We start from the raw sequence: 20265 nt of genomic DNA on the forward strand, positions 1-20265 counted from the left end.
AAATCCCAGGGCCAGCTCCTCAGGTCCTCAAAGGTGCAGAACACCCTGCTTATGAGGGATTGAACTATCTGCATATCTGCTGGGAACCCACACAGACACTGTGACAGTCTGTACCCCTGTATTCACTCTTTTACAAAATTATGATATATTTTGTCCAAAGTACGCCTTGGAAAACTCAAAAACCTGCTGAACATTATCAACCTTTTAGACCATGTGTAGCACCACTATGTACTGTTATTAGAGTTTACTGCATGATGTTACTGAAAACGGTACAGTTCTGGGGAACACCCACAGACCACTTCCTCAGAGACAGCAAGGCTGTCACCTGGTTAAATGGCCATTTTCCGGTCTGGGAAAGGTGTGAACAAGACATTGACATTCCATCCCATGGATGGCTAGGCGCTCATGAACACGACAGACAGCGTGTCACCATGACTCAGCTGAGGATTGAAAGTGTTTCTAGCACAAAGGACTGAATTATAAAAAGAGGTGGAGTAAATGCTTGAGACTCTCCTCCCCAGCCCCCATCATGACATCAACTCCTCCTGAATAACTCAACTGGGCAGGGGAGAGGAAGGAAGAGTCCTGGCTGAAAGGAAACCCAGCCTGTCACAACATATGGTGAGAGACAGACATATGATTTGAATCTGTTTTAGCTTGTTAAGTTAGAAGTTAATTTGACCTTGTCTACACTACCAAATTATGTCAACAAAGGCGATGTTGACACTCAAAAATCGGTATAATAAAAGTCGGAACGTCATGTTCACACTCGCTCCCTGTCGGCAGAGCGCGTCCACGGTTGGGGCACTATCAACAGTGTGAGCAATGCACTGTGGGTACCTATCCCACAGTCCACCTCGACATCTTCTGTTGCTACGTGTTGTGGGAAGGCGAAGCGGATCGTGGCATCTCTTGGGACCGGCCTTGATGCATTGCTTTCTGTGCCAGCACTCCATGGGCTTCCCGCTTTCTTTCACAGCATTTTTCAATGACCCTTCTTTGCTGTGCACCCCGGCATCTTTGTGAGTAGGGATGGATCCTGCACTGCTCTCCTATGCTCTGTTAACTGTCATGAAGACATTGCGGATGGCAGTGCAGTTAATCGTGAAGTTCTTAACTGAAGAAGACTCTCAGGTGCCTGACATGATGCAGGATATGAACAGGAACAACTTAAGATTGCTTTTGGCATTCATAGAACAGCTGCATAGGGTAGACCATGGCTTTTGGGCTCGGGAAACAAGCACTGAGTGGTGGGATCGTATCGTCGTGCAGGTGTGGGATGAAGAGCAGTGGCTAGAGAACTTTCAAATGCAGAAAGCCTCCTTCCTGGAACTGTGTGCGGAGCTCACCCCCAGACCTGCAGCACAAGGATACCAGAATGAGAGCTGCCCCATCGATAGAGAAGTGCATGGCAATCGCTGTGTGGAAGCTGGTGATGCCAGACTGCTACCTGTCGATCACAAATCAGTTTGGAGTCGGGAAGTCAAACGTTGGGGCTGCATTAATGCAAGTGTGCAGGGCAATTAATTGCATCCTGCTACGAAGGACCGGGTCCATGACTCTGGGAAATATGCATGAAACAGGGCAACCGATTTCTGCAAAGCCATCCACTAACTGTGGAGGGGAGATAGATGGCACACATATTCCAATTTTGGCATCATACCACCTTGTGACAGAGTACATCTATAGGAAAGGGTACTGCTCCATGGTGTGGCAGGCACTTGTGGATCACTGTGAGAGTTTCACTGACATCCATGCGGTCCAGGAAGGTGCATGACGCACACATTTTCAGGAACACAGGCCTGTATAGAAAGCTACAAAGCAGGGACTTTATTTCCAAACCAAAAGATTACAGTAGGGGATGGTGATCCTCGGGAGACCTCTTACAGCTGTAGCTCATGAAACTTTACACAGGAAACCTGAAGAGCAGTAAGGAACGGTTCAACAACAGGCTGAGGTGGTGCCGGATGACAGTTGAATGTGCCCTTGGCAGACTGAAGGCACGCTGGTGATGCCTTTATGACAGGTTAGACCTTAATGAAGATAATAGTCCCATGGTCATAGCTGCATGTTGTATGTTGCATAATCTTTGTGACGCTAAGGGTAAAAGGTTTGCTGAGGCTTGGAGTGCTGAGGCAGATCGCTTGGCTGCTGATTTTGAGCAGCTGGATACCAGGGCTTTCAGAAGAGTCCAGAGGAGCGCAATTCAAATCAAGGAGGCTTTGAGGCAACACTTTGAAAATGAAAATGTATCTCTCTGTGATTGGTGCTGCAATGCTGCATTACGCGTAGTCTCCATTGCTTTCCAGGAAAACATTTGGGCAGCACGTTCCCGCAAGCACAGGAATAAACTGGCTGTGTATGTATTCGTAGCGCCTGCTCTCTCAATCTGCAGGGAACAAAGATGAGTTACCGTTCAAAAACTTTGTTTTTATTGACAGGTTTCAGAGTAACAGCCGTGTTAGTCTGTATTCGTAAAAAGAAAAAAGAAAAGGAGTACTTGTGGCACCTTAGAGACTAACCAGTTTATTTGAGCATGAGCTTTCGTGAGCTACAGCTCACTTCATCGGATGCATAGCATATCGTGGAAACTGCAGAAGACATTATATACACACAGAGACCATGAAACAAAACTTCCGCCCACCCCACTGTCCTGCTGCTAACAGCTTATCTAAAGTGATCATCAAAGATTTGTGCTGGAAATGGCCCTCTTTGATGATCACTTTAGATAAGCTGTTAGCAGCAGGACAGTGGGGTGGGAGGAAGTTTTGTTTCATGGTCTCTGTGTGTATATAATGTCTTCTGCAGTTTCCACGATATGCTATGCATCCGATGAAGTGAGCTGTAGCTCACGAAAGCTCATGCTCAAATAAACTGGTTAGTCTCTAAGGTGCCACAAGTACTCCTTTTCTTTTTTGTTTTTATTGCACAAGAAACAGCACACACAGACACACACAAAGAGGCTTGGTGGGAAAGGAGGAACCAGGGAAGGGCAGACTTTCAAAGGTGCGTGTATGTCTAACTCTCAGTGTGAAAGTTGTCCGAGGGGGTGGGGTGAAGGGGAAACCAGAAAGTGGAAAGGACTGTGCGGGCGGAGTTGGGGGGGAGGGCGGGTGTATGTGAATGGAAAAGGGTTCTGAATGTGCTGCAGGGGAAGGCAGGCACAGATCTGCTCAGTCTGCAGCATTATTAAGGACGTCAGCATGTGTGTTTGTTCCTCCATTTACTTTAATAATCCGTTCAGTAGCGTCCTTAAATTCCTGATCTTCTTTTCTGTCCTGCCTTTCAGCTTCCCAGCACTCCTTGCATTCCCTTTTCTCTGCACTGGAGCAGTGCAGTACCTCCCGGAACATGTTTTCTTTGCTCTGTCTTGGGCGCTTTCTTATCTGGCGGAGATGCTTGGCCAGGGTGCTTGGGGGCGTTTCTGAAGGCCACATCTGCCGAAGCACAAGGAACAATGCACAGAAGCAGGATTGTTAAATTCACGCACAGCATTGACACCATTTCAGTTAAATACACCTTTTGCAACATAACAATCTCTTCTCACTGACCCTCGGCAAGCACACATCTCTGTGAACACCCAAAGCATGGTGAATGTTTTCCACAGGTGCGGGTCATTCTAGCAGATCTCTCACTGCTAGGGGTAAACAGGGAAATGAGGTGTCACGCTGTATGGAATCTGGGGGACACGTGAGGATATTATGAATACCAATGGTGTAAAATTGCAATGAGATGTGCCAGATATGCCATGGAAGATATCTGCAAAAGTGTTATAATTTGCCAGATATGATAATCTCATTTATGTGTTTGTATCACCTTTGTATTATGAGTTTAGATATGTACGTATGTCTGTATTTCCAAACTTGTGCTATGCTTCTGGGTGACACCCCCAGACAGTTTGGCATCAGCACTGCCTAGCCTGTTTGATGGCCCATTAAAGACCATCAGCTATACAACTGACCCATTGAGAGAAGGCAAAGGATACACCTTATGACTCAGCAAGGCATGCAGGGACATACCTATGGACGGAAAAGGCTTCCAAGCCATGTGCTGGGCAGCTTGTGTTTGAAACAAAGGAAGTACAAGCCAAATGGCAAAAGTCTATAAAAGGCAGCTGCATCTTCTCCATTTTGTCTTAAATCCTGCTTCTTACTTCTGGAGGAACTTTGCTACAAACTGAAGCTCTGAACAAAGGACTGAATGACCCATCCAAGCTGTAGATGTGTTCCAGAGGAACTTTCAAGCCAGCAACTCACCAATACTGCTAAGAACCCGATATATGGACTTTGAAATCTTTGTGTGTATGTGATTGTTTTACCATTTAATATCTCTCTTCTTGCCCTTTCTGTTTCTTTATAAAAAAGGGAGTACTTGTGGCACCTTAGAGACTAACCCATTTATTTGAGCATAAGCTTTCGTGAGCTACAGCTCACTTCATCGGATGCATACTGTGGAAAATACAGAAGATGTTTTTATACACACAAACCATGAAAAAATGGGTGTTTACCACTACAAAAGGTTTACATTTGGGGACAATGTATACCTTCAAATCAGCGGCACTGCTATGGGTACCCGCATGGCCCCACAGTATGCCAACATTTTTATGGCTGACTTAGAACAATGCTTCCTCAGCTCTCGTCCCCTAACACCCCTACTCTACTTGCGCTATATTGATGACATCTTCATCATCTGGACCCATGGAAAAGAAGCCCTTGAGGAATTCCACCATGATTTCAACAATTTCCATCCCACCATCAACCTCAGCCTGGTCCAGTCCACACAAGAGATCCACTTCCTGGACACTACAGTGCTAATAAACGATGGTCACACAAACACCACCCTATACCAGAAACCTACTGACCGCTATTCCTACCTACATGCCTCCAGCTTTCACCCTGACCACACCACACGATCCATTGTCTACAGCCAAGCTCTGCGATACAACCGCATTTGTTCCAACCCCTCAGACAGAGACAAACACCTACAAGATCTCTATCAAGCATTCTTACAACTACAATACCCACCTGCGGAAGTGAAGAAACAGATTGATAGAGCCAGAAGAGTTCCCAGAAGTCACCTACTACAGGACAGGCCTAACAAAGAAAATAACAGAACGCCACTATCCGTCACCTTCAGCCCCCAACTAAAACCCCTCCAACGCATTATTAAGGATCTACAACCTATCCTGAAGGATGATCCAGCACTCTCACAAATCTTGGGAGACAGGCCAGTCCTTGCCTACAGACAGCCCCCGAACCTGAAGCGAATACTCACCAGCAACCACATACCACACAACAGAACCTCTAACCCAGAAACCTATCCTTGCAACAAAGCCCGTTGCCAACTGTGCCCACATATCTATTCAGGGGACACCATCACAGGGCCTAATAACATCAGCCACACTACCAGAGGCTCGTTCACCTGCACATCTACCAATGTGATATATGCCATCATATGCCAACAATGCCCCTCTGCCATGTACATTGGCCAAACCGGACAGTCTCTACGTAAAAGAATAAATGGACACAAATCAGACGTCAAGAATTATAACATTCATAAACCAGTCTGAGAACACTTCAATCTCTCTGGTCACGCGATTACAGACATGAAAGTTGCGATATTACAACAGAAAAACTTCAAATCCAGACTCCAGCGAGAGACTGTTGAATTGGAATTCATTTGCAAATTGGATACAATTAACTTAGGCTTGAATAGAGACTGGGAGTGGCTAAGTCATTATGCAAGGTAACCTATTTCCCCTTGTTTTTTCCTATTCCGCCCCCCCCGTTCCTCAGACGTTCTTGTTAAACCGTAGATTTGGGCTGGAAATGGCCCACCTTGATTATCATAAACATTGTAAGGAGAGTGATCACTTTAGATAAGCTATTACCAGCAGGAGAGTGGGGTGGGGGGAGAGAAAACCTTTTGTAGTGGTAAACACCCATTTTTTCATGGTTTGTGTGTATAAGAACATCTTTTGTATTTTCCACAGTATGCATCCGATGAATTGAGCTGTAGCTCAGGGAAGCTTATGCTCAAATAAATTGGTTAGTCTCTAAGGTGCCACAAGTACTCCTTTTCTTTTTGCGAATACAGACTAACACGGCTGTTACTCTGAAACCTGTTTCTTTCTAATAAACCTTTAGTTTTAGATACTAAAGGATTGGCTGGCAGCACGGTATTTTGGGTAAGATCCAAATCTATACTGACTTGGTAATGTGGCTGACCCTTTGGGGTCAGAAGGATATTTTATATATGTGAGCAGAGTTTTTAAAATAACTTCTCACTGTACTGGAGCTAGGTGCTGACTGGAATACAATAAGGGGGCTGTGTGATTTCTTTTTTGCTTCTTGATAACCAGTGTGAGGAATCAGAAGCACAGTTTGTGACTGGTTGGGGAGTTTAACTTCAGTGTTACTCCCTAGACTGGTGGGTATCTGCACTCCCTTTTGCAGCCTGCCCTGAACTTGGTATTTCCAGGGAGGGCTGCCCCAGGCACCACAGGTCACCTGAGGGTACATCTACTCCATGCTTGTGGCTTCCGCCCCTGTGCTGCTCACCTGCACAAGTGATTGCCAAATGGCGCGGGAAAGTTTCCTACAATGCGGGAAGGAACAAAGCTGCTCTGTCAAGGAACCTTTGGCAGAGGATTGCCGAGTACCTCCAGGAGATCTCTCTGGACTATTCCCGTGAGATCTCGGCGTGCATCAACACCCTGTTCTGCCATACCAATTATCTATACAGGAAACTGTCCAGCTCACAGAAACACAGCCAGCCTCCCACGTTTCCATAACCAGAACCCACCTCCGCACTACACAGGCCACAGCCACTTACCAGGCATCTTATCTCCTGCTTCTTGCTCCCCAGAAAGCAACTGCTGAGACTGCCTAGACACCTCTGGAGTGGAGAACAGTTCCTGGCTGCTTGTCCCACCAGACGAGCCTGCTGGGAGCTGCACATCATCATCTGACTCCACCTCTTCATCGATTACTTCATCCTCTGGGTTAGATCCTCTTTCCACCGCCTCCACGTCCGCCGAAGTATCCACGGGGCTCTTGGTGGTGGAGGTGAGGTCACCACCAAGGATAGGCCCAGCTCCTTATAGAACCAGCAGGTCTTAGGTGCAGCACCAGCCTGACGGGTTGCCTCCCTCGCCTTATGGTACGCCTGCCTCTGCTCCTTTATCTTCGCTCTGCACTGCAGTGTGTCCTGATCATAACCCTTTTCACACAAGCCTCGAGAAATGTGCCTGTAGGTATCCCAATTCCTACAGCTCCAGCACAGCTGGGACTGCACAGCCTTCTCTCCCCATATACTGAGCAGAATCCCAATGGTCCAAGCGGGAGAGTGTTTGCTGCAATAACCTGCCCTGGTCACCTGGGGAGATGCGATAAGAACTCTCCACACCAAGCAGCAGGAAATGGAATTTCAAAAATTCCCGGGGCTTCTAAGTGGGAGGGGCAGATGGTTCTTTACCTGGCTGCAGGGCAGTGGAGTTCAAAATGTTGACCAGAACAGTCATGATGGGCATTGTGGGACACCTCCCAGAGGCCAATTAAAGCAATAAATACACTGCCACTTTGTCAACAAAAATTTAGAGGAAAAAGATGTATGTCTCTCATCAGGGTGGTTGTATTTTATTGCCAAAACAGGGCATTTTTGCCGCCAAAAGTCACATCGCAGTGTGTACGCATTCATTCTTTTGTCGACAAAAGCTGGCAGTGGGGGTAAGGGAGAGGTATCATTTTGCAAGTCGGAGCTGGTTTGTGTGGAATAGGATCAGTGTTTGAGTGAAGGCCATAGGTAGGAAGCCAGACCTGAACCTCAGTTTTGCCTCAGCAAAGAGAAGTTGTTAGATTTTGTGCTGTAGTTCTCCGGTGCTCTGTTCCCAGTGTTCTATAGCAGGGGAGGGCAGAGTGCGAGTGTGCAGAGTTGAGATTGCATTGTAGGGGTGATGAACATTAACTGCTCATTTCCCCTTGTAATAACTATGGGGATAGGAATCCTTACCCAGCGAGGTCACATTCTCATAGGTCTCCTGCATGACATCTCTGTAGAGGGCTCTCTGAGCGGGGTCCAGCAGAGCCCACTCCCCCTTGGTGAAATACACAGCCACCGCCTCGAAGGTCACCGGCCCCTGAAAGAGCAAGAGCCCCTCACTGAATACCTGCTGCTCCAATCACAACCCCACTACTCATGGGGAAAGGAGCCAATTAAATGGGAGCTCTGGATGACTTCCCATCAACAGAGTCCCACCTCCACACCACTCAGAGGATCCAGGAAACGCCGGGGTGAGGGGACAAAGAGAGTCCCTTTGTCTCTCCCAGCAGATCCATCACACACCTACTAGCAACAGACTGATACAGGAGATGGAGCCCCCAGCAAGGTCCAGGGCGAGCTCCCTGGTAGGAAGCCCAACACCCTCCTCCTTGTGAAGAGCTGGATATGAGGGAGGGGCACCTCCCCTAAGTCTGACTGGTAAGTGCCCCCTTCATATCTCACAGCAGTCACTGGTTAGTTGGATCAGGCTCCAGAACTGGGAGTCTGGTCAGTTTTCCTAGCCCCATCTAGGTGGTTTGTTTCCTGTTCCACAGATTAGGGCATTTCCACCACCAAACCCCCTGGGTCTGTTCCTAGAATCTAGGCCTCCTCCCTTTCTCCAGCCTGAATATTTCCTGCTCCGCTCCAACCACCAAACTAGACTGTGCAAACCTTACCCTCTCCGGTGTATTTGCTGTCCCTCTCCCTCCTGCAGGAACCCACCAGCCACCCCGGTTAATCCCTACCTGAACTGGCTCCTCTGCAGCCATTTCTCTCCCCTGTCTCACGGGAGGACAGGATGAGCTGGAGCAAGACACGGACATCGTTCTGCAGCCTGGCAGGGCGAGAAGGGCAGTTGTGGAGATTTCAGAACAGGCTTTAGTTCATTTCACATCACGATTCCCCCAGGCCTTTTCCCTTCGGACAGACATGATAGATTCTGCCATGCTGGGAAATTGCTTGATCTCTTTATTACAGCGTAGACCTGGCCCCACCTGCCAGTCTGAACTCCCAGAGACATTTTTTAAGCCTTTCCAGTAACAAAGTCTTTATTAGAAAAGAGCAGAACCAAAGGAGTTACTTTGGAGGATTCCCTCTGACACGGACACCATGGCAGCCACAGCCCAGCAGGGGGAATATGGAGTCCGGGACTGGCTTTTCTTCTCTCTGATCCTAATTTTGTTTACAGGAAAGCGATTCCATCCAGGGGTGGCTACCTTTTTCTCCCACAGTCAGTCTCTCTTTCCCCTGTCCCTGCCCCTCGGGCTGGAAAAGTCCTATTTCTGAATTGTTTGCTCTCCCATGGCTGGATTTGCTCCTGCAATTGCTAATGGGAGGAGAAATGCGGAGGGGCTGTTTGTGCAGAGTCACTTTCATGCTAGTCCCCGGTGTAGCAGAAAGAGAAAGCCTGAGACAGGATGGTGTAAGGCTTAAGGCCCAAACTAAAATCAAGCTCTTCGGATACAAAGCAAAGTTTGCAAGAGTCAGGGTCTGAGCAAAAGTCTGGCGCAATTACAAAACAGATGCCTGCTTGCAAGTTCACTGTCTGGTACTTGAACTTGGCAAGAACAGGGCTGGTGTTGCAAAAACACAACCACTCCTAGGCACTAAGAAGCCACGTAAACACCTACCAGAGGGGCAGTACCAGAACACCTCGATACAAAGTTATAGTGTAAACACACTCCCCAGAGAGGATACAGGGACACACTGACCCCTCCTAAAGATCAGGGCAGGATGACAGGGTGATGGACAGAGATCTTTTGATCTAACCCCCAAGCACAAGGTGAAGGGTGGCAACTAATCACGTCAGGGGGCAATATATAACTTGTTTGTATCAGTGTATCAAAGAGGGGTCAGAGGGGGTGGAAAGTCCCACCACTCCGAGCCGAGTCCATTGTAATGGGCGTCCCTGTGTTACTGTCACCGAACAGTCTGCCGGGCATTAGGACCGTGCATTGTTAACAATAAACCTGGCCAAGCGCCTTTGCCACTCAACCCAAATCTGTGGTCTTCTTGGGCAGTTCGATCCAGGCTTGTGGTGCCGGCTACCTGGCCAGAGCTGGTGCAGCACTCAGAGGACACACACACAGCCAAGCCCTGACAACAGCCAGCATTTTCCCTGAGGTCTCTCTCAATTACTTGGAGTCTCTGGCTCAGAATTTAGTATTAACAGGGCCTAGGGCTGCCCTAGGGGGCTAGTACCAGCCGGAGAAAGTCCTCATCTTGGCCGGGCACAGAGGTAGCTTTAATTCAGGTCACTTCTGAGTACAGGTTCTCTCCCCTTCCTCCCGAGGAAGCAGCAGCTGCTAAGCCTGGACTCCAAGATCACAATGGAGGCTGCAGCATCTGACCCAGGAAACTGAACCCCTGTATCCGAGCAGAGGGACAGAGAATTTGAGCAGCCTTCCCTCCTTTAGCAACAACCAGAGCTCTCTGGGGAGAGCAGCAAATGAAACCACCTACCCACAGGGACAGGTGCTGATCTCATTTGCCCCCCTGTTCATCTGGAGTCACTCCTTGTCTTTCCTTGCAGTGACTCCGGATTAACACTGGTCTCAATGACACCAGAAACACAGTTCAGAAAGCATGAGTCCAGAATCCTCTTCAACAGATCACCGGGTGTGAGTACTAACCCCCTTCCCACCTCCCTCACCCCCAGATCTAGGACAAGGACTCAGGGCAAGAGTTTTCTCTCCAGAACCTAAAGTTCCTGAGGTTTGGAAGAGGGGAGAGAAGCAAAATCAGTTTTTGATAACTTTCTGTTCACTTATCACCACCCCCTGCTGGCCATTCACACAGGCAGAGGGAGCCCTGGGGGATGCTTCTTTAAAGGGAGACTAGAAGGCCTGGAGAGCCAAAATATTTAATAAATTTCCATGCACCGTCACTAGCAAATTATGGCCACCATGAATCCACCACAGAGGCAGCTACTTCTTAGCAGTGCGGGAAGCAACCCCTCATGGAGACAATTTGTCGTGGGGTTTGGAGATACCTCTGGACTAGCACTGCACTCAGAGTGACCTCCTCATCCTGTGCCGGCAGGAGAAAAAAAAAGGGGCCACCCAACTCTGCTGTTAGCAGCTAATGAGGGGGAGGCCTCTAGCTTTGATGTCTATTAAGTATGTGGCTGGCCTCTTTAATCGGCAAACCTTTTAGCGGAGATAAAGGTGGAAACAAACAATTCTCAAAGGAGAGGGGAAAGATGATCATTGGGCAACTTAACTCCTGCAACCTCCAGGATGGAGAACAATTTAGGGCAATAGGTTCCCTCCAAAAAAGGAGAAGTTGCTAGGATTTAGAAGCATGGGTACCAGCCGCAAACCTGACAGGATTTTTAATAGACATTTGATAATGACCTAGAAAGAGGCAAAACCTGAGAAGTGAGACCCGCGTTCAGAAACGAAAGAGAAACGGGTGAAAATCTGAGGAATTTTGGATCCATTTTTGTAAATAAGAGAGGAAAACTGGGGGGATTTGCTATCATTTGAGATGAGGTAAAATCTGAGTGTGTTTCCTCATCAATAGCTGATAAATGAACAGAGAGAAAACGGGCAACATTTATAAAGATTTCACATCCTTGGTCGGGAATTCGAGAAAAGGGCTAAATCTGCGATTTCGTTCGTCTTTTATCATTAGAGAGACAGAAAAAATTCTCAGGGCATATTCGGGCAATGTGTTCGCGTAGTTGATAGAAAACGGGGAGAGAAAACGGGGTCCCAAACGCCGCCTTCGACCACCTGAGGGGAAAACACCCAGGCCTGCGGGGGTGCTACGGGGCTAGGAAAGGAGGGGAGCGGGGAAGGGGGGACCCTTTGAAGGGATTTTATGGGGCCGCCCGCCACAGAAGCGGAAAGTGACGGGTCCCCACACGGGCCCCAGGGAGCCGGGGAGGGGGCAGGATGAGTTTTAAGGGGGCCGGGGAGCGGGAAGGCCCCTGGGGGCGGGAAGGGGGGGCAGCAGTGGGGGGGATGGGCAGGGGGCGGCTGTGTCGGCAGTTTGGGGGGGGGCAGCCGCGGGGATTGGGGAACCCGATTCGGGGCCGCCCCCATGGGGGGCACGTGCCCCGCCCTGGCAGAGACCGGCCCCCCCCCGAGGCAGCCGGGTCTCAGGGCTCCCCCCAAACAGCCCCCCCCCGGAAGGACCCATTTCCCACCCGCCTCAGGAGGCACCGCTGCCGGGGGGGGGGGACCCCCCGGGGAGGAGACGGCCAAGGGGCACGGGAGGGTTAGGGGGAGAACGGGGGGGGGCAGAGGGGAAAGGGGGGTCCCCCCACCCTACAGGGCACCCCCCCCGGGTCTCTCACTCACCGGGGGGGGGGCTCCGGCCCCAGGGCTGGTCCCGGCTGGAGAAAACGCCCCCCCACCCCACCGCGGCCGGGCACGGAGGGGTTAATGACGGGCTCGCTCTGCCCCCCCCCGCAGGGTTCGCAGGGGCCGGAAGTGACGAAGCTTCCCCCTGGCGCCGCCGCGGCCGTTTGCGCCGTTAGGGCGGTTGGGTCGCGCCGCGCGCCTGGGGGGCGGGGCTGCGAGCGGCGCGGCGCCCGTTGGGGGCGGGGCTTGTGCCGCGCGGGGCTGGGGGCGGGGCGGCGAGGTGCGCTGACCTTTCCCCCACTTCTCCCAGCCACCCTCTGGGGGGGGCGCCTGAGGGGAGAGGGGTGGGGGCTATTAACCCTTTCCTGGTGGGTGTGTGGGGGGGTCCATCTCCCTCTGGGTCGTTGGTTGATTGGTGTTGCTGTCCGGGCCATTGTATTTGCCTTCATCTTCTCAGATGCCCCATTGATAGAGGGGCGAAGGCCCCCCCCAACCCCCGACTGCGCGGCAACACCCCCACCTATGTCCCCCAGAGCAAGCAGCCCTTTCCCACCCCGCCGGGTCGCAAGGCAGCATGCCGGGGAAACCGAGGCACGCAGCGGCTTCCAAAAGATGGCCGACTGCTCCAGCTTCCTCACCCGGGCCTTCTAGCCAACGCCGCGGGGGCGAAGGCCCCGACCCCTGGGCGACACCCACATTATAAAAAACCTGCACATAAAGACGTAGTCTGTAATGAAAGGCAGGTGCCCGGTTCCCCCAGTTCGGTTCCAAATTCTCTTCGAGAAACGCCCCCGCCGGGACCCCCGCGCTCCCCAGCAGGAGTGAAGGGAGAACCCCCTCCCCAGCTCTGCCCTTAGGCTGATTTACTGGGGAAGGGGGGTGAAATTATTCTTCGCTGCTGAGCAGGGAGCCAGGGCAGTTCCCTGGGAATCAAGGTTCCCAGCCTGGCCCGGCTGCTTCATTGCCCCCCGGGGCCCTGCAGGCTCAGACGGTCCCGGAGCTGCTCCGTGAGCTTCCCCCGTGCGGCTGGCCGTGCCTGAATATCCCACTCTAAGGGCCTGAGTTCGGCCATCAGCGAAGGCAGCAGCTTTGCCCCCCACTTCAGACGTGTCGAGGCGGAGCTCCGGGGGGGAATCCCGGGGAATAAGGACTCACTCGCTTTGCCAGCGCTCGGGATTCTGCCATGAGTCGCGTGAGAATTATTGTTTTTCCGTAAAGCCCCAGATCCTGGAGTCAAGTGAGTATGTGATGATTTCAGCCTTGGCTCTTAAAGAAACAGTACGTGGCTGTGGAGAAAGCTTCAAAATGGGACCCCCGTGCGCCCTAAATGCTCAACAGGCAGAAGGCGATTAAAAAGATCCAAAGCTCTCTTCCTTTTTTGCAGAATCTCATGGTTTTAAAGCCAATCTCCTGATTTTTGGTGCTCTTGACTCAGGGTTTTTGAACGTTTGGGGTTGGCCGCTCTGCAGACAGAGAGCTGGGCACCCTCCTTCACACCCAGCGTACCCAGACTTTGCTAGAGCTTTAACTCTCTCTTCTCCTTCCTGCCGCTGTCATGCAGCGGGGAATCCCCGCTCCTAGACGTGCTTTTCCACAGACAGTGACGTCCCCCAGGGCCGTTCCGGGGGCTCCAGGCCCCCACCCCAGGGCAGACGGGGCAGTAACCGCACATCATCCCTTTGTGGCTCCCAGGGACCCCACAGGGATAGCAGCTCCATGCTGGGCCCTAGGGCCCCCCCAAAGCACCTGGGGGAAGGGGGAAGTTCAGCCCCCAACTCAGGGGGGCTCCTGCTGCCTGGAGGTGACCATATTCTCACAGCCCCTCCCCCTCACAGAGACACCCCATAGCCCTCCCCCTCACAGCCCCTCCCCTCCCACATAGAGGGACTTGTTTGCTGGGGCCTGACATTACAAACCCAGGTGTGAGATTTCTGAGGATTTACTCACGGAGCCCCCAACCCGGGCCCACACTGCTCCCCTGAGTGCAGAGGGGCTGGGCTCAGGTCCACCGGCGCTCGGACCCTGACCCCGCCTGGGCTCGGCCTCTTCCCCCAGGGCCCCACCCACGCTGCTCCTCTTCCCGCACTTGCTCCGCCTCTTTCCCCCCCCAGACCCTCGCACCCACACTTCTCTGGGGGAGGGGGCAGAGAGGGCCTCAGAGGAGGGGTGTAGGGGCAGGAGCAGTGGGCAAGCTGGGCCTTGGGGGAGGAGAGGAGCAAGCGGTGACTCCTTGGAACCAATTCCCGGCCAAGAAAAGAGCACATCCCTGCATTGGCCGGGAATCGAACCCGGGTCAACTGCTTGGAAGGCAGCTATGCTCACCACTATACCACCAATGCCTCTGGGAGAGTGTCTCCTACGTGCCACTTACACCAAATGACTCACCCCCCCAGCGCTCAGGAGCTGGCCGGACAGGCTGGAGGCGGCCTGTCAGCTGGGAGCGGAGACGGGCTCCCAGCGTGACGGACAGATGGGGACACGGGGGCCACATCCCAGCCTGCGGTAGCGCCAACCCCACCTCTGCCCCCTGAGACGGGCAATGAAAATCCATGACCAGAATGGCAACTTTCACCGCAGAAGGAAGGAGACAGCTCCTTCTAAAGCACCTTTGCGTTGGTTCCCGCTACGCACAGAAGGGTTTGCTGCTGCTGACGATTCCCATCCTTGGGCTCTGCCCGGCTAAGCAACGACTCAGGCTGTCACTCAAGTGGAGCCAGGAGATGATTTTTGACAGGGACGGCTGCCTCGTCTTAAGGGTGTTCGTCGGTCACCACTGCTTGGTACGTGCAGGCAGCCCCCGCTCCTGGGTCTCTCCCGAGGAAAGAAAGTTTCTGCGCAAAAGCCCAACGCTTTTCACCGAAAGGAGGGAAAGGAAATGGCCAGCAGGACATAAGGAAGGTAGCGATTCTTAGGGGTGATCCATTATTTTTTGTCAAGGTCCAAATGTCTTGCTCCAGAGAAAATAATAGTAAAAAATAACAATAATGATAATAATCGGTAAATAAAAAGATTTTGGCATCCGTTCAAAAGCGTCTGGCAGTCCGGATTTGGCCCGCCATCTGCCTGTTGACTACCCCTCTTCTACACGCATTGACTCTGAGAGGTGATTTCTCTCCACTCTCTCGGCTTTGAAGAGCTGGTCAGTTTTACCCTCGGTGTCCTACCAGGCTGACCAAGCCATGTTATCGACGACGGCGACACTAGGATTGAAGGCTTATGTCGTATTATAAAAAACTGTAAAGAAAGATGTTGTCTGAACGTGAGCTTTCCGTTCTGAACGGCCGGTTCCCCCAGTTCAGTTCCAAATGCTCGTCTAGAAATGCCCCCGGGACCCCCGCACTCCCCAGCAGGAGTGAAAGGAGAAACCCCCCGCTCTGCCCTTGGCTCCAGGCTGATTCATCAGGGGTGGGGGGAAGGGACTTTCTTTGCTGCTGAAAGGGAGCTAGCGCAGTCCTCTGGGAATCAAAGTTCCCTCTCTGCTTCCTGGGGCCCTGCATGCTTTAGACCTGGGGTTTTTCTGAACCCCCCAACATGCTATAAAAACTCCCCAGCCCACCTGTGCCACAATGGTTTTTCTGCATCTCCAGTAGATTAAAAGCCATGGCCAGTGTTAGGGGGTAGCAGGCAGGGCGATTCCCCGGGGCCCCAGGCCACCGGGGGCCCTGTGAAGTTAAGTTGCTCGGGCTTCAGCTTTGACTCCGGGCAATGGGGCTCAGGCTTCAGCTTTCCGCCCTGGGCCCCAGCAAGGCTAATGCTGGCCCTGCTCTCTGGTTTATTTTGGCAGGTCCCCTGAAACCTGCTCACGGCCCCCCGTGACCCCGGGTGAAAACCGCTGCTTAGTTCCTGTCCCGGAGGCCAGGCAGCTGCTCAGTGAGCTTCCCCCGTGCGGCTGGCCGTGCCTGAGTGTCATAATCTGAAGGCCTGAGTTCAGCCATCAACAAAGGCAGCAGGTTCGTCTCCCCACTTCAGCCTGGTCGGAGCAGAGCTCCGGGGGTCCCGGAGAATAAAGGCTCAGTCGGATTGATTGCCCCTCCACGCCCAGCGCACCCAGACTTGGCTGCAGCTTTAACGCTCTCTTCTCCTTCCTGCCGCTGTCAGGCAGCGGGGAATCCCCGCTCCTAGACGTGCTTTCCCACAGACAGTGACGTCCCCCAGGGCCGTTCCGGGGGCTCCAGGCCCCCACCCCAGGGCAGACGGGGCAGTAACCGCACATCACCCCTTTGTGACTCCCAGGGACCCCACAGGGACAGCAGCTCCATGCTGGGCCCCAGGGGCCCCCCAAAGCACCTGGGGGGAGGGGGCAGTTCAACCCCCACCTCAGGGGGCTCCTGCTGCCTGGAGCTGACTATATTCTCACAGCCCCTCCCCCTCACAGCCCCTCCCTTCACACTGACACCCCCATGGACCCTCCCCCTCACAGCCCCTCCCCCTAACACTGACACCCCCATGAACCCTCCCTCTCGCAGCCCCTCCCCCTCACACTGACGCCCCCATGGACCCTCCCCCTCACAGCCCCTCCCCCTCACACTGACACCCCTAGGGACCCTCCCCCTCACAGCCCCTCCCCCTCACACTGACACCCCCATGGACCCTCCCCCTCACAGCCCCTCCCCCCACACTGACACCCCCATGAACCCTCCCTCTCGCAGCCCCTCCCCCTCACACTGACACCCCTAGGGACCCTCCCCCTCACAGCCCCTCCTTTTATACTGACACCCTCATGGCCCCTCCCTTACAGCCCCTCCCCCTCACACTGACGCCCCCATGGACCCTCCCCCTCACAGCCCCTCCCCCTCACACTGACACCCCTAGGGACCCTCCCCCTCACAGCCCCTCCTTTTATACTGACACCCTCATGGACCCTCCCTTACAGCCCCTCCCCCTCACACTGACGCCCCCATGGACCCTCCCCCTCACAGCCCCTCCCCCTCACACTGACACCCCTAGGGACCCTCCCCCTCACAGCCCCTCCTTTTATACTGACACCCTCATGGACCCTCCCTTACAGCCCCTCCCCCTCACACTGACGCCCCCATGGACCCTCCCCCTCACAGCCCCTCCCCCTCACACTGACACCCCTAGGGACCCTCCCCCTCACAGCCCCTCCTTTTATACTGACACCCTCATGGACCCTCCCTTACAGCCCCTCCCCCTCACACTGACGCCCCCATGGACCCTTCCCCTCACAGCCCCTCCCCTCACGGAGACACTCCATAGCCCTCCCCCTCATAGGCCCTCCCCTTCACACTGACACCCCCATGGACCCTCCCCCTCACAGCCCCTCCCTTCACGCTGATACCCCCATGGCCACAATGATGCCCTGTAGTCCCGTCACCCCAGGAACGTCCACCTCTTTCCCCTGTGGGCCCCAATCCTTTTGCCCCCATGGGCTGGGCTGAGTGAGGGGGGTCCGGGCCTTTCCACCCCATGACCATGCTTGCTGCATCTAGCATGGGCCCCTCTGCCCCTCCCCGGGGGCTCGGAGGAGCTTTGGGAGACCTTGGGGGAGGGGCTATGAGTGGTTTGTGGGGAACAGGGGGGTTATCCGTGCAGAGCATCCAGGGGGGTACAGTAAATGGGGATGTATGGGGCAGATTGGGCAGCAGCCAGGCCAGCAGGATAAGGGTTGAACCCCCTGCACTGCAAGGTTGCCCCCACCAGGCACCCCACTCCCAGCACTGGGCCTGGGGAGGTTACAGACTGCTCCCCCATCTGCTAGCAAGGAACCCCCTGATCCCAGCACTGGGGCTGGAGGGGGGGATATACTCTGCACCGCTGTTGCCCCCCTGATGCAAGCTGGTGCAAAGTAGGAGACATTTCTGTGCTGGGGGTGAGGGCTGGGATTGGATGTCATTTTACAACCCCAAACCCTTCAGAAATCGTGAGTCAGTCCCCTCCTCCTCTCCCCCACCCAGGTGAGATTTTGAACACATGGGGTCAGTTTGTTCCCTGCCCAGTGAGAGCAGCCCCAGCTCCCTGCCCCTCCTGAGCCAGGCCATGCTCAGCTCCCCAGAGAAAAGCCCCAGGATGCTGCTGCTCGAGGGGACCCCTCCTACACACAGCCTAAAGTCCCTCTAAGCTGCCCCACTGGAGAGGGACTCCACCCCTGTGCTGCCTCTTCCCCCCTCCCCCCTCCCGGAAAGGCAGCCCCGGTCCGAGCTGGCTCTGGAGACTGGACTCGTCTCTCACTCCAGCGCTTTGGTCTCCTCCCCTCCAGGGATTGTGGTTCTGATGGCGGCAGACCCCGGGTGGCCCTGCGTGCTAGCAAGGCGGGCCTGTTCTGTGCTTCAGCCTGCGGGCACAGGCTCCGTCACTGTGGCAGACAGGCTCAGTCCGGCACTCGCTAGAAATAGCCTCACCACTCGCTTCGTTCGGGGCCTACACCGCTCCTGGACGGCCTGCAGGCTCCAGCCTCAACTTTCTACTGCCCAGTCTATGGCCCAAGACAGACACCTCCGTCATTCCAACTTGGCACAGGCTTTTCGACTCCGTTTACAGCGCTTCACAGCAGACCCCCCCCAACGTCAGCTGGGACTGATCAGGCCCAACGCTGGGAAAACCAGAGAGGACCACAGCTGGACTTGGCCATGACAGCGACTGCAGAGAAAAAACTCCTGCCCGCAATGTTCCCTCTAATTTTTGACAGGTTTCAGAGTAGCAGCCGTGTTAGTCTGTATTCGCAAAAAGAAAAGGAGGACTTGTGGCACCGTAGAGACTAACCAATTTATTTGAGCATAAGCTTTCGTGAGCTTCCGATGTATGCATCCGATGAAGTGAGCTGTAGCTCACGAAAGCTTATGCTCAAATAAATTGGTTAGTCTCTAAGGTGCCACAAGTCCTCCTTTTCTAATTTTTGACAGGCTGTGTGCACAAAAAATTTCTTCGTTGCAAATTGTTGAGCTTCTGTGCAAATTTTTGTGCGCGTGGGGTTTCGCCGTGCGCGCGGGGTTTAGGATCTGCGTGTGCGTGCTCACGCACACCGCTTAGAGGGAACAGTGCCTGACCCTGCTTAAAGATACCCCCCCACCTCACTGACCCCTCCACAAAACCCTGTACAATTCAGCCACTATGATGTTGACAGACTAAATGTATGCGTGTTAAGAGGGCATATTGGGGGGTTGCCCTGGATTTGAGGGGTGTGTATACCCCAGAATGTGATCAAGCTAATTGCAGCCATATTATGTGCATTCAGCCACCCTGAAGTAATGAAATAGAACACCGCATAGTTAAGGGTTAATTTGGAGACAGGCTTTCAGACGCAAGGTCAAATCTAGCTGGCAGTTTTTCTAAACAGAATGGGAGGGAGGGATAAACATGTAAACAACTGAGCCAGAAAACCTGGGTGGTTGGGAAACCTTGAGTCTGGATGCCGCTGATATGAAAAGTTTATTGAAAGTTAGAAAAGTGATGATTTAGTAGGTGTCATTATGACCTGTGTGTTGTGTAGAAGTTAGTTTTAAAAGATTAGCTAATATATTGCACTTTGGAGCAGTCCTCTGAGGCCATCTTGACACCCTTTCGCCCCGGCGGGACAGCAACTGTCCACTGCGAACCTGCTGTTAATTACTCAATACCGTTCCCGATGTTAGGTAAATATCTGGGATGTTCTAAACCTATTGCTTATGTTCGTGTGTGCTTAAATCTGATAAACGTCAGTTTTAGATAGCGCACGATGCCTTGCATGAATCTTATCAGACGGAAGTGCTGTGTTCCTGTTGATTTATTCCTCACACCTCCTCGAGTGAAATAGTTAAGTTGCCCCTGTTAGGGGTTCTGTTGGGGGTTCTGCAGTTTTTCTGCAGAAAAGGACCTAGGGGTGACAGTGGACGAGAAGCTGGATATGAGTCAGCAGTGTGCCCTTGTTGCCAAGAAGGCCAATGGCATTTTGGGATGTATAAGTAGGGGCATAGCGAAC

General features: G+C 53.0%; 2 protein-coding genes and 1 non-coding gene across 3 annotated transcripts in view; all 3 read right to left on the reverse strand.

Annotated features, from left to right (window-relative positions):
- The window catches only part of LOC141978939 (uncharacterized), a 107193-nt gene that overhangs the window by 63231 nt on the left and 23697 nt on the right, over positions 1-20265 (reverse strand).
- Positions 959-12539, reverse strand: LOC141978930 (uncharacterized). The gene is made up of 6 exons (XM_074941325.1): positions 12348-12539; positions 8787-8875; positions 8011-8137; positions 6835-7098; positions 3228-3437; positions 959-2389 (listed from the first exon to the last, which is right to left on the reverse strand). The coding sequence occupies exons 2-5, from the start codon at positions 8862-8864 to the stop codon at positions 3286-3288; spliced, it is 621 nt and encodes a 206-aa protein (XP_074797426.1). The 5' UTR covers positions 8865-8875; positions 12348-12539; the 3' UTR covers positions 959-2389; positions 3228-3285.
- On the reverse strand, positions 14618-14689 carry TRNAG-UCC (transfer RNA glycine (anticodon UCC)). The gene has a single exon. It is a non-coding gene; the product is annotated as a tRNA-Gly (tRNA).

Source organism: Natator depressus, chromosome 28 (genome assembly GCF_965152275.1).
Source record: "Natator depressus isolate rNatDep1 chromosome 28, rNatDep2.hap1, whole genome shotgun sequence".
Lineage (NCBI taxonomy): Eukaryota > Metazoa > Chordata > Testudines > Cheloniidae > Natator > Natator depressus.

Bases quoted from the DNA above. Each gene is read 5' to 3' on its own strand.
- LOC141978930 (XM_074941325.1), bottom strand. From the start codon at position 8,864: ATGTCCGTGTCTTGCTCCAGCTCATCCTGTCCTCCCGTGAGACAGGGG. The intron at 7,099-8,010 runs GTAAGGATTCCT...TGGTTCTATAAG, and splicing joins TGAGAATGTGACCTCGCTGG to GAGCTGGGCCTATCCTTGGT. The intron at 3,438-6,834 runs GTAAGTGGCTGT...GTGCTTCGGCAG, and splicing joins AGCAGGAGATAAGATGCCTG to ATGTGGCCTTCAGAAACGCC.